This window comes from Vulpes lagopus, chromosome 2 (assembly GCF_018345385.1).
Source record: "Vulpes lagopus strain Blue_001 chromosome 2, ASM1834538v1, whole genome shotgun sequence".
Classification (NCBI taxonomy): domain Eukaryota; kingdom Metazoa; phylum Chordata; class Mammalia; order Carnivora; family Canidae; genus Vulpes; species Vulpes lagopus.
In genome coordinates, this window is record NC_054825.1 from 25,255,342 (window position 1) to 25,272,614 (window position 17,273).

The window sequence follows — 17,273 nt, forward strand, 5'->3', positions numbered from 1 at the left end:
ACACACGTGGCAGAGATGATTTATCTTGATGACGTTGTCCACTCTGCAGAGTATCGTGCCTCTGTCGGGGAGATGGCCCATCTGCCTGGCTTCAGAGAGGAGGGGAGGAAAGCCAGCTTGAGGGACAGTCCGGGAGCGGAGAGCGAATGGGCAGCAAGTACCGAGGGGGCGCCTGCTGTCTGCAAAGCCTTGTGCTGCAAGGGGAGGAAGGAGCTGGTCCCACCTGATGTGGGGAGATGGCAGGCAGGATGGAAAGCAAGTCACGCACAGGACAGGACAAGTTAGCTGCTCTGCGGTGTGACCAGGGGAGGGCTGGTGACCAGTACCTGAGGTGACAGGGAGCTCAGGCTATAGCAGCTGCTTTCAGCACCACTGCCCCCTCCCAGGTCCCCTATGCTTCACCTCTGTCTCCAAAGGCTGCTCATGGGAACAACTGGGGACTTTGTTCTAGCCTCGGGAACATACGCAGCTGGAAGTACCAGGGATGTGATGCTCTCAGATGTTCACAAGCTGGGAGCTGGCGATAAATGCTCCTCGCCCTCAGCCAGCATACTGCTGAGCGATTGTCCATTTTGTCCTCTGGATTTCCCCAGTGGACCTGAGCTGTGGTTCCTCATAGTGATTAACTACCTTGGTAATACTTCCTTCCCTTCCCTGCCTTCCTTTCCACTCCCCCCTCTGGAGTCTTCCAAGAACAGCTCCCAAATAAACCACTTACACACCTCATCTCTGCTTCTGGGAAACAACCTAAACCAAGACAATGCTTAGTACCTCCCTAGAGCCTCCATAGAAGAAGCTCAAGTGAATTGACATACAGTCTACATATTTGTTCACACACAATGACAATTATCTTCATTAGATCTCCTTTAAAGCAAGTGATAAAAATCCATTTCCAACTAGTTTAAATAAAATAGTTGATTATTTATACATGTGAAAAAAGTATCAGGTAGACCTTGGGTTCAGAACATCTATATCCAGCTGCTCAAATGATGTCAAAAGAATCTGCCCTTCATCATGTCTTTGCTCTGCTTTTCAACCATTCAGGAAGCATTTATGGAGTACCTACTTTATTCCAGGCACTGATCCTTTCAGTAGGTTTCCTTCTCAGGCAATGATAAAGATGACCACTTAAGAAGTTTCAGGCTTTCATTCCTGCCAGCTTAGCAACTCTGAGAGAGAAAAGGCTCCAGTAGAAGTCTCAGGGCTGACCCTCATTGGCCCAGATCACGTGCCCATCTCTGAGCCAATTACTGTGACTCTGGTTGGCTGGGCTGGGTCACGTGCCTACTCTTGTTGCCAGGGAGTATGATTAGCCCCTTTGAACCACAAGGATTGGGGATGGAGGAAGAAGACTCTGCAGAGGGAAATCAGGCAGACTTGGACAGCAGATGCCTATTACAGCTATAGGGTGAGCACTTCACTTGTCAAGCTATGTGGGTTCTAAGATGCGTCAGCCCCCTGATGGAAGGAAGCTGTCAAATATCTGTAACACACAGCAGAATGGGGCGCATGCCTTAGGAATGGACAAAGTGTGTGGATGTTCTAGAAAGACGGAGATTACTCCCAGTATGGCCAATCAAGGAAGGCCTTCCAAAAAAGGGACATTGACTTAGACATCGATGACCATGAGGCACAGAAATGTCAGCTGTGTTAGGACTTGAAAGTCAGCTCTGCACCAAGGAGTGCAGAGTCTAAACTGAATGGGCTGAAAAGGACTATGCATTGATCTAGTTGTTAAAATCAAACTCAGCTAGCTGAAAAGAGCCCGCTGGGAAGGTTTGAGGGGCTGGCAATTCCTTTAAGCCTCACCCACACCTGCAGAGGGGTGCACCAGCCCATCTGCATGGCGGCCTGCATTGCTGGAGGCTGTGTGTGCAGAGAGGCTAGAGAAAAGTCAGGCTGGGGCAGCCATGCTCCCTTGGCGTTGGCCTGTGCCCGCCCTGGAAATCGCCACCCACCTAAAACTAAGAATAGGAATTCCTGCCTGGCTGGCAGGAGCGAATGCCGATTTCTCAAGGAGGGAAGGGCCTGAAAACACAACGCAGCGTGTGGGTTGGGCCATCCTTTGTATTATTTGTGAGGTCACTTGGGAGCCGCGCCCACGTCAGGGCATCGATCCTGCCATTAGACCCAGACAAGGTGATCTGGCCAAGATGGCAGCCTCTGGGGCCTCTCCTGTGCCCCAGAGATCCTGGACCTTCAGCCTCGGGCGCCTCCTGCCCCCTGGCAGAGGTGACTGCTCCTTTCTTGTTTTCTTCACAGTGGGGAGAGATGGTGGCACTTGGTGGCCAACTAAATCGCTGAGAAGCTGAGGGAGAGGGGAATGAGAGGGTAGGAGGCCCAGGTCCCATGGCAGCTTTCTGCAGAATCACTCAGCTCACAAGCATCTCTCTTCCAGGCAAAATCCTCTTCCGGAGAAGCCACATCCGGGATGTAGCTGTGAAGAGGCTGAAGCCCATTGACGAGTACTGCCGGGTAAGGGTGTGTCTGGAGGAGGGGGAGGGGCTGTCCATCTGCCAGAGAGTCTGTCTGTCTGTCTGTGAAGGAGGACTGGCAGTAAAAACCGTCTGCTGCAGTCTACGAGGTGCATCCTGACGCCTGGAATTTCCTATTCAGAGCGATGGGTAGGAGTGTCCCTCAGGGAGGGGTCACTCGTGACTGCGCCCCCCTCTGGGGCACAAGGGTCTTGGGATCACAGCTGAGACTTTCCCTCTTTTGGGACATGTTAGTGTTTACAAAACGCTATTTGAAATCCCTTTCAACAACTTGGGAGCTGGGTTAAGGTCTCCTGTGGACGGGATATTCTGTAGGTGACATTTTGCTGGACACAGGAGAGCTGTTTGTTTAAATTCCTTTTGGGACGTTGTTGGAATCAATTCTGAGTTCAGTAGCATCTGAAACCTCTGAAATGTATATTAGTTTATCCACAGAAGTCCTGATGGTTACAGATGTTTATGTACATATCTTTATCCATGCAAGTGCTCACACTTACATGCATGCACACGGGCGCGTGTGCACAGGTGCATGAAAACAGCCAATACCAAAGAAGAGATGGGATACTGACAGCAATGTCATGAAACAGAGCCCATTTGTCTTTCCACTTTGACTAGAGCCCAGGACCCTGCAGTGAAAATGACAGGCTCCCATGTCAGTGGCTGTGGCACATGGCCTCTGGATGGCTGGGCTGCCTCGGTTCAAAACCCTCACTTCCCGAAGCCTCAGTTTCCACATCTGTGTAATGGAAAATAGTAGCTCCACAGAAGGTAGTCGTGGAGATAGAAGGAACTTACAGAGGCCAGGCACCAGCACAGCATCTGGGCCAGAGGAGGCATTCAGTGGATGCCAGCTTTTGATTATTATTACTGCTAGGCGTAAATAGTTTAATGTTACCACTGGCTTTCATGGCAATGGGACTTCTTAGTTAAATAAAACGCACCGTGGAGTCTGGGATCAAGACTCTTGAGGATAGGCAAGTGCTGGATTGTCTTTGGTTGCAAGTGTTGGTATTTGAGTGGAAAGAGCTGGGATCAAATCCCATTGCTCCTCACTAGCTCTGTACCTCTGGGCAAGCTCTCAACCTCCCTGAGCCCCAGCATCCTTAATCTGTAAAACAGGGTAAAGACCACTCCCTTGCAGGGCTCATGAAGAGGGCTGAGCCCAAGAGTGTGTGTCATAGTGTTTGTCACTTCTGAAATACTCTGTCCTTCCATGGCGTTGTTGGTACAGGGTTCCTTTATGCACTAATACTTTATGATTCAGAAACACTGATCATAAATCAGTGTTTAAATAAGATGTTTTACATCTTATGTATTATTAACATACATCTATGTTATGTTAAACATAACAATGTTTAAATAAGAATCAAGTTGCTAAATGTACTAACTGGTGTTCCCAAGCCCATAGGAAGCCAGCAGAGCACTCTAGCGCTCCCCATTTAGTCTCCATTAACCCAAGTTGCAATTTTGTGACTTGCTGGTTATACTTGGTCACATTTTCTGCCTTAACCTAAAAAGAATTCCTGATTGATTAATTCCCCTACATGAGAAGCTCTTCTTTAGATCAATATTCATCTTTCTCTTTAAAGGGCACTTGCCATTTGGAGGCCAATTGATGGCTGCCGCCTGAGCTTTTGTTTCTCTTCATTCCTTTCCCAAGAAATTAAATAAATGGGCACAGCCAATGGAGGAGGGGGCATAGGGCAGGGGAGGCCTCGCCCAGCTGGGGATTTATGGCTCACAAGCCCGCCTCCCGCCTCCTGCCTCCCGGAGCTGGTGGATCCCAAGGCATCTGCAGTCGGTGTGTGCATCCGGAGGAGGAGGAAACTGATAACATCTTATCTCCTGGGATCAGGCTTTGAACAGGACCCCTGAATCAGGATGAGATTCAGGGGGGCTCTGGGGCCCTGATGGTGCTGCTGGTGGCCAGGAGCGCCATTCGGGTGAGCGGGGTCCACAAGAGGCAGGGTCTCCTAACCTGATTAGCAAAGACAAGAGCTGCTCAGAGCCAGGCAACAAGGAGCAATGTCAGGGGTTCAGCGAGTAGCCAGCCGTCTCACAGGCTGTAATTTACTCTGAGAATGGCAGGGGGGCAGGTCAGTGCAGAAGTGACCTTTAGTTCTGCTGAGCCAGAACACTAGGATCTGTTGTCTGATTGTCTGAGACCTTGGAATGACCTTGGAACAGTCATTAGGGATAAGCCAGAAACAACCCTTGGGCCCCCCGCCACCCCAAATTGCACTTCACAGCTCTGCCTCCCAGTTGTCCAATCTGTGGCCACTCAGGATCAAAGCTTCACTCAACATCTCAGGGCCCCTCAGTGAATTCCATAGTCAGTGCCAGGTGCAGTCTGCTCCATAGCCAGCCCTTCCCTGGTCCGTGTCTGTCTTTGAACACACTGCTGAGAACCTCTGGGATTTTTATTTCCAGTACCCTGCATATGCAGCTCTGCTTGGCTGGCCAACATCTTGCTTGGACTGCTAGACAATGTGGACTCCCAGCCTGGGATTTGCTAGGGATTCAGATGTACCCAAAATTGTGAAGCTGGCTCTGCACACAGCAGCCAGCAGCTCTGCCAGGACTCAGACGTGGAAAGTCTGACCGTGCAGTAGACCTCCCCAGACTTCGGGCTCCCTTCCCTCGCTGGCCAGCCAGTCCCTCTGCCCAAAGGAGGTTTCACAGCCCAAATCTCAGTGTTAATTTTAAACATATATGGAGCAGATTGGAGGAGCGTCACGGAAAATTTACTGAGCACCAGCCGGGTGATTGTTTTATGTGGCACTTGAGGGCTGGGTGTCTATCAAGAGGGGTTCCAAAGGCATTTCTTTAACTCCATAAATTAATTTAATGGGCAACATGGTTATGCGGTTAATATTTAATGGTTCTGTGGCCTCAAAAAGTCAAAGACTTTCATCTCACTAACAAGCGTGAGCTATACTTTAGGGGCTCGGACCAACAGTTTTCTAAGTGACTCCATTTACCCTGTTCCCGTATGTGAAATACATGTTTGCAGTGTTTGTCTATGGGATAAAATAAATATTCCGGGGCACGGTGGGGTGGGGGGCAGTGAGAGAGAGTGAGAATGATCAACTCACCCTTTGCCATGGGTAATGACGTTTACACAAGTCTCCATTTCCTGGTGGGTGCAACTAGAATCTTTTTCTTTTTCCCCCCCAAAAAGCTGAGTTTGCTTCTATTATTCTGCTCTCTGAGATAGACTTGCTTTTCAGGATCAATGGCTTTCTTTGTGGGAGGGAGGAGGGGCTGGTTGTAGTCAGACTGGGGAAGAGGGGTCATCCCTGAAGAGGTAAGGATCTCCCCCTACTCCCATCCCTCCACATCTCTCAGACTCCTTCATTTTTATCCCCACTTCCCAGAATCAAAAACTGACACTGTTTTGGGGTAGTGGTTCTAGGCATCTCCCACCACGCGTGGTCCATCATTGGCTATCACTGTAATAAGGAGAAAGGTTCATGTCCCAACCGAAACACACTCCTTGAAGAAGCACCGCGGCCTCCTGTTATACTCAGGCCTGGATACAGGGAGATTAACTGTTCTTGTGGCCTGAATTTGAAGGGCTGGCCTGGGCCAGGGGTGTTGCTGATGGGGAAACTGAGGCAGAGTGCGAAGACTGATCCATTCATGCCTCCCAAATGGGCTGGTTCTCTGGGGGAACCCAACTGGTAGGATCTCTCCATCTCCATTAGTCCACATAGACCCATGAAAAGGATTTCTAGCCTGAGATAAAGCTGATGGTGTCCCTTTCCTCCTTAAAGACCCTCAGAAGAGCCGATTGCCCACAAGAACCTCTGAGGGGCTTGCCTGGGCCCTCTGTGGGCTCATTCCCAGTGCTCCTCAGGCCTCGGCACCTGCCTCTCCTGCACGCCCTACAGTCCAGTCAACAGAAGTACAGCTGTTCCCAACTAGCCAGAGTCCCTTGGCCTATGCTTGCTTGTCCTTTTCCTGGGGATGCATTCAGCTCCCACAATGCCTCTCCTAGAAGCCCCCTGACTCCCCAGGGAAAGCTGACCACACTTGGTGTTCTGCTCCCCAGAAAACTGCATGCCTCTGTGCAGCACACCTGTCTCCCATAGGATTGTTGCTGTGTGTCCATCTTCTCACACCAGGAGCTCCTTGAGGGCTACATCTGTTATCTTTGTGTCTTCAGTAACAAGCAGGAAGCCTGGCCTCATGTGGGTGTCTAGCCAGTACCTGCTGACAAGATGCAAAGATCACACATAAGCAGAGGACACCTCCCAGGAGGGTGACATGTTCCAAAAGCTCCAATGTACTAGGATCCCTTGTGAATTGGCTTAACTTGCTGCTACGAATGAGACACTATTTCCATTTCAAAAGGATTTGCAGCTACCTCCTTCAAAAAGAGAACTCTTGTGTTTGAAATACTGATTTATAGAAGTTCCCTGAACCCCCAGCTTCCTAGATATAGGGATCTGAGAAGAATAGCCCAGGCCGGCCAGAGACAAATCAAGGGTGGGGATGGGGCAGAGAGTGGACAACCAGATGGGTGGAACTCCGGCTCCCTGTGCCACGCCTCCACCAGACCCTAAGCTGCTAGGCTTTTACCCTGAAGATTTCCATTGATTAGAAATCAAAATGATGTTCCTAAAATGAGGAAAATGTTTGATCCCGTGGAAAGAGCAGGATGCCCGCAGTTGTTTTGCCAAATGTAAAACTTTTTTGTCCTTGGCAGACCTAACGCAGAGTGACAGGCTTCGTGGAGGGCGGTCATTTCAAAGAAGGTCTGAGGTCATTTCAAAGAAGGTCTGAGATGCCTGGGGCCCCCTCCCATGCCACTGCACTTGGAAAGCCAGGCTTGTGCCAGCCACATCTGGGTGGAGGTCTCAGAGGCACACAGTGCAGCCACCTTCTCTCTTATCCGAACCTGCATCTTCTAGAATGATGGCACTGTGCAAATGGTAGTCCATTTAACTGGCTCCCAGAAAGTGGCATGGGGCAGGCCAGGAGCTAGAGACTTTAGGCTAGTTTAGGACTGGGGGCCGGGTGGAGAGGAGGGGTACACTGGAAGGACTGGCTGATGGCAAACCTGAGTGGCTCTTCGGCTCTTCTTCACCAGTCTCCCCTGGCCCTAGGCACCCACTGCCCTCAGCTCCTTTCTTCTCTTGCCTTATTTCTCCAGATCTGCTCTGAGCCAGCTCACGGGCCACCTAGACCACAGAATGGCAGGGTCAGAAAGGGATTCAGCTCAGCTGACATGGGACAGGGGCCTGCATACTGTAAGCAGATCCACAGGGCAGTGCCCCCTCCCTAGATGCTGAGGACTATGAGGTCATGCTCATTCCAGCTCTTCCCACCTAACCTGAATCACAAGGCTCAGTCAGATTGAATGATGATCGGTCAGACACTGAGCTCACTAATGATGGTGCTGTTTGCAATGCTGAAGCCATGGACTGTTCAGAGCTGGAAGAAATCTCAGAATGTCTGTAGCCTGGATTTGTTCCAGCTGTGTTCCATGGGCTGTCAGTAGGAATTGTTGGAGGACCTGCTCCATAATCAGAGACGTGTGGGTAGTGGTGGAGGCAGTACAGACCAGTAGATCAGATGGAGCTCAGACTCTGGACTCAGATGGCCTAATTGAAAATCTTGCTTACTGGCTGTGTGGCCTTGGGAAATTGCTTAACCTCTCTATGCTTTATTTGCTTCTTGTGTAAAATTGGAATCATAGTCATACCCTATAGATAAGTATGTGATGTTACTATGATGAGCCAATCCCCCAGCATGTCATGATTATTAATAAATGCTGACCTAAACAAAGCTCTATAGGTTTCTTCCCTGCAGGGCTTCTCAGAGCCTTGGCTATACTAATGAACATGGTGATCTCCAAGACCAAGGTGGGCATCTACAAGGCTGTCACATGTGCCTACAGAACTCATTTTACCTCATCAAACAGGTGTTCTATGAGATAGTGTGAGATTCCAGAGCTAGTCTACTTTATCCTAGAAGAAATGGCAACCAGAGAGGTGAGGTGAGTTGCCCAAGGTCATGTAGCAAGTATATAAGGGCTGGATTGGAATTAGAATTCAGGTCTGCTGACTCCCATTCCCTGTGCTCTTTCTAGTAATAATGGCAACGAAGACAATAGCACAACTAAAATTTCTGGAGTGTTTGCTCAGTGCCAGGCACCGTGCTAGGCTCCTCCTCGCCCTGATCTCACTTAGCCTCCTAACAGATGGGTGCCATATCAAACCCATCGTACTGAGCTCAGAGAGGGCAAGCAATGCCTCCAGCGTCACACAGCCCATGAATGCTAGAGCCAACACTTGAACCTGTGTCTGGCTGGCCCTGAGGCCCTGACTTAACCCCCTCCCCACCCCACACACACACACAGCAGAAATCCTGAATGTCCACTGGCAGAGTTTGAGACCTGGGTATCCTTGAAAATGCCCGTATATGGCCCCCACCTGCTCCTCGCAGAATGGCTGGATTTGGGGGTTCCCCGGCTCTGGCAGTCATCACTGGCCCAGGCCTCGGGGGCCGACAGCTCAGCATCTAGCTCGCCTGCCAGATGATTTTGGCCGGAGCTGGGCTTGGCGGCAGCGCTGATGGAAGCTCCCTGAGCCGAGAGCCTCTCTCAGCCTGAGATCAGGATGAGCCCTCAACGCGGCTCCCTTCGGGGCTCTCTGTTAAATAAAGATGCCACGGTGGTTCGACCAAAAGGCCTCTTTGTCTGAGGCCCTCACGGCCCACACGTCCTCTGCCCCCGGAATGCCGGTCTCTGTGGGCATGAAGAGCCCCTGTGTTCGCTGCCGGGGCCGCGCGAGGCCTGGCCGGCGGGGGGCTGCGGAGGGTGGGTGGCGGTGTGCAGAGCCGGGAGGGTGCTAGCGCTCTGGGCGCGCTGGAAACCGGCCCTGGCTCCCTTCCCTCTTCCTTTCGGGGAGGTCAGCCTGGCAGCGAGTCTGCACACCGCCTGGGTCCCCGGTGATGGCTTCCCTCCTGCGTCCTGCCCTGCCCAGCCCAGCCAGGTTCCGCCAGGGGCCTTGCTCTGCACAGGCCTGGTTTCCCTTCTGTCCCTGTTGTCATCTCGCTGCCTCTCGGTATATCTCTCTCTCCATCTGTCTCTCTACCAGTCTCTCTTTCTCTTTCTCTCTCCTTCTTCAGTCTTTCTTTTCCTTTTCCCTCTACCCTTCCTGAGGGAGAAAAGACCACATAGCATGTATGTTAAATGAAAACCTGAGTGGCTCAGTGGTTGAGCATCTGCCTTTGGCTCAGATCATGATCCCGGGGTCCTGGGATCGAGTCCCGCATCAGGCTCCCATGGAGCCTGCTTCTTCCTCTGCCTATGTCTCTGACTCTCTGTGTCTCTCATGAATAAATAAATAAAATCTTAAAAAAATAAAAGAAAACCTGAACACTCTGGGGGCAACTTGCATCCGTTCTACCTCCTGAGCACAGAGCTTCGTCCTGCACCTTAGCACAATAACCTCAGTGTTCCCATCATAAACAAAGGCAATGATGTCTGCCTCCTGAGCAAAATGTCTACCTCCAGGACACCTCATCAGACATGTTCTTGCAGGGGCAGAGGCTGTGTCTGACTCATCCCTGTGACCTCCAACCCCCCTCCCCCCGGTGTAGCCCCATGTCAGGCACACACTGAAAAGCCTCGCTGTTTGCCAGATGATTGGGGTCAAGGGGCCTGGGATGGTGCCTGACACACAGTACTTCCCCATTAAATGTTAATTTCCCTTCTTTTCTGTTTCCTGACTATTGGTGGGGATGTGATCTGTTAGAGACCCTTGGAAAGCCATGGGCTCTAGAAAGAACAGCTGTGAGTTGCACAGTGTTATCTTACCTGCTATGGTCGGGTCTTGTCTCACCTTGCCCAGGCGCTGGCATAACATCAAAAAGGACCATCATGGTGGGATGCCTAGTGCCCAGTGCCATACTTGTGTGGTTACCTGACCAGCTTGGGAAGAATTGAACAATTGCTTCCCTGTTCCTTAACAGTATACTTCTCTCCATGCAGCCAAAGACCACATGTGCTTTCTTTTTTTCCCCTCCATTATCATGTCCTACTACTTATTGGATATTGGGCGTCTGCATAGCAAAACACTTCTTCATTCATTCATTTGAGCAAATACTTATTGCCTGCTTGCTCTGTGCCAGGCACTCTTCTAGGATCTGGGGACACGCAATCCACAGAACAGAATCCTGACTGCCTGGACCTTACCTTCTAGCAAATTCTTTCCCACCCTTGATAGTGCCTGTGGGCAGGCCAAGTGGCCTCCCTGACCTCCACCTCCTTATCAGTAGCACAAGGATGAGATCTGCCTTCAAGAAGACCACCATGAGGTTCCCCGTGACTCCACACAGGGAGGCCCCAGCATGCTCAGTACAGGGGAGCTGCTAGATCGGGTCATGGTACCTGAAGCAGCCCTGGTGAAGGGGTCCTGGGGAGGCACAGGCACGTGGCAGGTTCCTGTTCAGCTGACCACTGACCTGGAGCCTTCTCAGGAATAGTCCTTCATAATTCCCACAATCCCAAGTTTTCCCCTCCCTTCTCCTGGCTCTATCCCAGGACTCTCTTGGCCCTGGCCCTCAGCCCTATTTTGGCAGTGACCTCTCCCGTCTGTTTGTCTTAAAGTATCATTCCAGTAACTTCTCTGCATAGTGAATTGAGCAGCCAGGAACAGGGCCTCACCTGGCCTCACACACCCCTGTCCCCCTCCCCCACTTCCATGTTGGGCAGGCCAGGGGTCCCAGGTGCCTCAGGCTATACGGTATGGAGTATGCGCTGGTGTGCAGCTGGAATTCTGACCACCTCTGACTGTAACGCCTTACTTTGCGGCGGCAGACTCTCAGGCCTCCCTGGATGACAGGCTCATAGCTGGCCTATGCGCCTACTGGACAGTTACCCCCATCTGGTGCCCATCTTCTCTCTGCCCATCCAAATAATGCACACCACTGTACCCCAGCTCATGGCCACTCTTCTAAGAAGCTTTTCCACCCTCTTGAGCTTATACTGCTCTGCCAGGTGTCCTAAACAAAGCGCTGCTAGATCAGGCTGGTGCACCCTCTCCCTTGCTTGCACTCAGGCCGTGCCCAGCTCACTGAGCTTCTGCAACCACCGTGCTTGGTCTCACCACCCTCACTTGACCAGTTAATTCTTACCCTTCCTTTGGACTCAGCGTCAAAGAGTCTTTCCTAAAACCCCCCTCTCTGCTAATCTTCCTAGGTCCTATCAGATTCTGTTACAATACCCTATTGTCCTTGCTGGAATGATCTGCTTGCCATTAAATAATTAATCGTGCAGTCAGTGTTGAGGGACTGTGACTATCTGGTGTGTCTGGAATGTGGCTACTGGGAGACACAGCAGGTAGAATTGGGTTGTCAGGCTAAGGATCTTGGACTTACTCTGTGGCCAGGAGGCAATTCTTGCAGGATTCAGGCAGAATGACTAACTCCTGAGGGCCCTGAGACCTAGGGTTCGATGGGCATTGTTTTTTGCTTGGTTGGCTGGTTATTTAGTTGGTGAACTGGCTATTTGAATGTTTGATTGGTTGAAGTGGCTGGATCATTGATAGATTAGTTGGGGTTGATCGATTAGTTATTTTTATCACTTGACTAGTTGGTTAGTGGATTAAGTGGCTGGTTGGCTGCTTCATGGGATGGGTGAAGAGCTGTTTCATTAGTTAGCTGATTAGTTGATTTGTAGATGAGTTGTCTGGTTGGATGGGTGGCTAGGTGGCTGTATCTTCCATGGCACAGTCCTTGAGCCTCTGTCATCACTGTCAGCCCAAGATGACTGCTTTTGGTTTTCATCAGACCTAATACCCTTTCTTCCTGTCTTTCCACAGGCACTTGTCCGGCTGCCTCCCCACATTTCGCAGTGCGATGAAGTCTTTCGGTTCTTTGAGGCCCGACCAGAGGATGTCAACCCTCCGAAAGAGTAAGTGGTAGTTCAGGCCTCTCCTGTGTGCTTTGAGGTGTGGGCTAAAGCTGAGAGCAGCATGGAGAGGCTCAGGATGTGGGGACACCAGGAAAGGGAGAGCTGGGAAGGCCAAGCAGGCTGGGGAGAGATGGGCCAAAGGTATATGGACCATTATTCCCCAGACTCTTATTGCCAAAGCTTGCTTCTCATTTCCCTTTACCTCGGGGCTGGCAAGTAAGGATGTCTCTGCATTTGGGGAGCATATTTTCCTCTGCACTCTCTCTAGCTCACAGGTAACTGTAAAGAACAGATGAAGTAAAAGAAAGTATAATGGTCCCTCTGTTCAGAGGTCCAGGATTAGCAGTCATTACTCTTAATTGTTGATGCTACCAAACTCACAGATGAAATGCAGGCCCGGGGAGGCATGTGCTGTCCAGGCTGAGAGCTCACTCACTGAATAACTCCTGGGCTAGTTTATGATAGACATTAGTAGCCGTGTTTACAGAGGAGGAAATGAGGGCCAGTGAGGTGAGATGGTTTTCCCAAAGTCACACAATTGGCCCTATTTCACGTCTCCACCTATACACTTGTGGCAGTAGGTTAGCCTTTTGCCAATCTCCAGAAGGCCCTCAAGGAATGATGTCAACCATGCATGGGGAGACAGTTGTGCATCAGTGAAGCAGTGGGCATGGCTTTGCAGAGCCAGGCTCTGGGGTCAGGGCTTGCCACTCAAGGCTATGATCTCTGGTCATTTGCTCAACCTCTCTGTGTTTCTGTTGTCTCATCCCTAACACATAATAACGTGGGACTCATGGAATGGTCAAGAGAGCTTACAGGGATAACAAGGGGATGAAGACAGCCTCAGTGCTATTGGCCCATAGGAAGTATTCAGCAGTTTTGCTCATGGAAGGTTGTAGAACAGAATGGAATGTGGCTCAGTGCACACTCCACCCTGCAGATCACAGCCTGGCTTTTGCAGGGAGGGGTCATAAAGCATTTGATTCCAAGTCAACAGAGCAGAGGGTTATGCGCCTCTTTCTCGAGGTGGTACCAGCCAGCTGGGCTGGTTTCCAGCTGGTCTGGTAAGAGATGGCCTAAGACCAGGAAGCCCTCCTGCATGACACAGACCTGAAGCTCAGGAAGCAGGGTCAGCTGTGACAGATAATTCTGAAGGGCTTCTCCTCCCTGGCCCCACTCAGCCTCTGGGAGCTGCCAAGAGAGACTCGTGCTCCAGACTGTGGTGTGCTTGCCACAAGAGCCCAGCCCCGTGGGTGACTGTGGCCTGACAGGCTGACGATTTATCAGCCAAGTGTCTGCACCCCCCTCTCTCAGAGCTGCTTGCACCTTCCCCGCCCACAGTACACCTCCCCCTCCATCCTGAAACATAAACACAGGATCAAGTAACAGTGTATTTTGACTCAGGGGCGACTGTAGAGTGGCTTATCAAATTATCAAAGCCTGTGGATTTAATTGGAATTTTGCAGATAACCCCCTGCCTCTTTCAAGTGTGCTGCTGCAGGGGCCCTCCGGCGGGTGTTCACAGGACCTGGGGAGGGGGGGGTCTGGGTCCCTTTTCTGTCTTGCTGGGAAGGGAAGGCTACACAGCAGCCCAGCCTTGGTGAGGGAGGCAGAGCAGGCCCAAGAGAGCCCCTCAGCTTTGATCCCAGGCCGCTCCCTGGCTTCTGCAGGGGAGAGCAGGGTCCTCTTGTAAACTGCTAGCGTGGCTCTAGACCCTGGCCCCGCACAGGAAGGATGTTCCTTATAGATACTTCAGGTGAGCCTGACCAGAGCAGCCATGGTGGCGTCGCATCTTCATGCAGCTGCCCCAGGAAGGCAGCTCCTGTCGTCCATCTCCCACTACTAATGCTGCTGTGTACTGCTGTTGTGCCAGCCCCAAACGCCGGCATGATTCTAGATGTATCCCTTTCCTTTGCGCCCCTCCATCCACTAGCACATCCTGTGGGTACTAGCTTCAGAGTATTTCCAGACTCTGACTGCATCTCACCTTCTGCCCTGCTGCCAGCCCAAGCCACCCTATCACCGATCCTCACCTGGATTCTGGCCTCCTGACTGCCCTCCCTGCCTGTACCCTTGCTCTCTGTGGTCCATTTTCAACATAGCAGAAGGAAGGATCATTTAAACTAATACGTCATATCATGTCACTCCTCTGCTCAAAATCCTCCATGCCTCTGACGTCACTCAGAGTTAGGGCCCCTCTTCCTGGCCCTCCCTTCCCTCTGGTGGCACCCTCTGCAGCTCCCCCCCCGCCTTGTTCCTTTCCAGCCACACTGGCCTGCTGGCTTATGCTTGTACCTTGGGGCCTTTGCACTGGTTCTTCCCTCCGCCTGGGCCCCTTGATCCCTCTCCAGGCGAGCCCCTTGGCCTGTTCCCACACCTCTTTCCAGACTTTCCTCACACAGCTACTCAGCAAGGCAGGCCCTGGCCTTCTGTTAAAACCTCCCAGTGCCTGCCCTCTGCTTCCTGGCTTCATCCTTCCCCATGTAGACCGTTATCACTACCCACGCGTGGCCCATTCACTCCTGGCAGTTACCATCCATCCCTCTCACTGGGATGTCGGTTCTGAGAGAGTAGGATCTTGTACCCATATTCTCTGCACTACATCCCAGTGCCCAGAGCAGGTGCTCAGAAAACATCTACCAGAGGAAAGACTGATCATTCAGCCTTCATCATAGTCTTACACAGGAGATAGACCATGACGTGATTTCACAGAAGACTGGCTCCAAGCTGACACATCTGACCGTGGCCCTAACCCATCACTCAGCTCATGCTTCCTCAAGTTTGCCCCTCTTCACAGTGCCCCCTTCTGGTCTCCACCCGGCCGGGGCACATGGAGACCAGCCTTGGCCCCTTTGACAATTGTTTTCTTTTTGAGGACTATGTGTTCTTGGGAAGCCACAAGTTGAATAGGAACATGTGCACGATGTGTATGGGTGTCTGTGTGTGTACATGTGCACCTAGGTGAGTGTGCACATGTGAGTGTCTTGATGGGGGTGCAGAGAGGAAAAGGAAGATGTTAGCTTTAGTGGTTACTTTCTCTGTACTCTATGTATTATCTCATTTAAATCTCAGGCCACCCCCAAAGTTAGTACTATTACCCCTATTTAGCAGATGGGGAAATAGAGGCCCTAGCAGTACCTGGCTTGCCCCTGGCCACACAACTGAGAAGCGGAGGAGGCAGGCCTTGCACAGGTCGGCCTGCCTGGGTATGGGGGACACCATCCTGTCAGCTACCCCCCAACACACACACACCCTTTCGGGGGGAACTGAGCATCTCTCCTGCCAGCCCCCAGCACATGGCCCCAGGGTAATGAGGACTCAGTGAGCAGGGGTGGGCAAGAAAAGCTAGCGATGATGTTTCTTAGCCTCCTCTCCAGGGATTCTGGAGGGCCATGTGGCTGGCTTGGGTTAGGGACAGCCCTAGTCACCAAATACTGAAAGAGGCCGAGAAAGACGCACCCCTGGAACTCAAGAGAATTCAGTGCAACACAAATCCTGGGTTGCCTCTGACAACCAGTTGGGCCCAGCCTCCTGGCAGCTACAGCTGGTAACCCTGCAGGGCCCGCGGTGACCCCTAGCAGTGTCCTGGGGCCGCACCTGCCATGTCAGCCCTCCCGGGCTCTGCTGTGTTTGAGCACCTGGAGGACCAACCCCCTACTAGGCCGGGGGCCAGGTATTACCGGGCCTGGCTTCCGTAGGCACAGGACACTCCCCCCGCCCCCACCCCAAGCAGTGGGTGCCTATTCTCTGGTTCCCATGTGTTGTCAGTGATGGTAAAGGGGAGCTAAGGCAGGCCCAGGCTGGCTTGGCAGGACTTACAGCCGAGTCAACCATGTGACCCAGCAAATGCCTCTTTTTACAAGTTTAAATTTTCATCCAAATTGAATCAGGGAACCCAGAGGTTCTCAGAGGGACTCTGTGAGGCCTGTCTTCAGGTCCCTGGATTGATGCACATTTCTATTGGAAAGGGGAGAGGTCCAGCCCCACGAGAACCCCCTTTAGTGGCCTCTGACCTGCCTTTCCATCTCCCCAGCCTCCTGACCCACCAGTCCTGCCCTCATTCTTATATTCATGTCACCAGAGTGCAGCCAGCTATCGCCACCCTCCAAACTCATGCCTTCCTGTCCCCTCCACCTGGAGCAACCTTCTGCCCCCCTCCCTACCTACCATAGGACCAAATCCCACTCAGACCTTCCAGAAAGTCTCATCTGTAGCGCACACCTGGCTGCCATAGGAGTGGCACTAACTATATCACATGGATCTGTTCACGGGTCTCTTCCACCATGGGGGCCCCCACCTCTGTGGCCTGGCACCTGGTCAGTGTTGACTGAGCCAAAACAAAGTTGAGGTCATTTAACAAAACTGTAAGTAGAACTGCCCATGGTCATAGGAGCAAAGTGAAGAGCATTCTTCATCCCTCTGGAATTATTGGTCTGGGTTCAGAGCCCATCTCTGCCTCTTGCTTCTCTCTGCCTCTGTTTCCTTATCTTTAGAGTAGAAATCATGATGATACCTGCCCCACTCGTCTATCTGCTGCCAGCCCACAGCATGTGGCCAGCAGGCTCACCTCTTACACAATGGCACCAGTGACGTGTGGTCAGCCCCCAAGACAGGCTGAGGGGCTCCTGCTCCTGCCATCCCCTCTCTGCTCTAGGTTCAGGCCTGTCTCCTCAGCTTATTTCTTCCCATGAAGCCAGCCAGGATCCTGGTCAAATTCTTGAACTCGCATGGGAGGAGCAGAGCCTTGCTGAACAGGTTTTTGTTCAGCCCCAAGGCCACAGAGCCACCCTCTGTTGTGGCCTGGAACAATGGCCCAATGTTTGGAGGGACCGGGGGTACAAGGTGGTGGCCCG

The 17,273-nt window shown here is 51.8% G+C and overlaps 1 protein-coding gene across 4 annotated transcripts in view; it reads left to right on the top strand.

The window, feature by feature from the left end:
* The window catches only part of SH3PXD2A (SH3 and PX domains 2A), a 242,331-nt gene that overhangs the window by 132,043 nt on the left and 93,015 nt on the right, over window positions 1–17,273 (top strand). For all 4 annotated transcript variants that reach the window (XM_041746521.1, XM_041746519.1, XM_041746520.1 and 1 more), the window contains 2 exons: window positions 2,399–2,475; window positions 12,329–12,420. In XM_041746521.1, coding sequence (XP_041602455.1) covers window positions 2,399–2,475; window positions 12,329–12,420 — 169 coding nt within the window. The remainder of the gene's footprint in view (window positions 1–2,398; window positions 2,476–12,328; window positions 12,421–17,273) is intronic.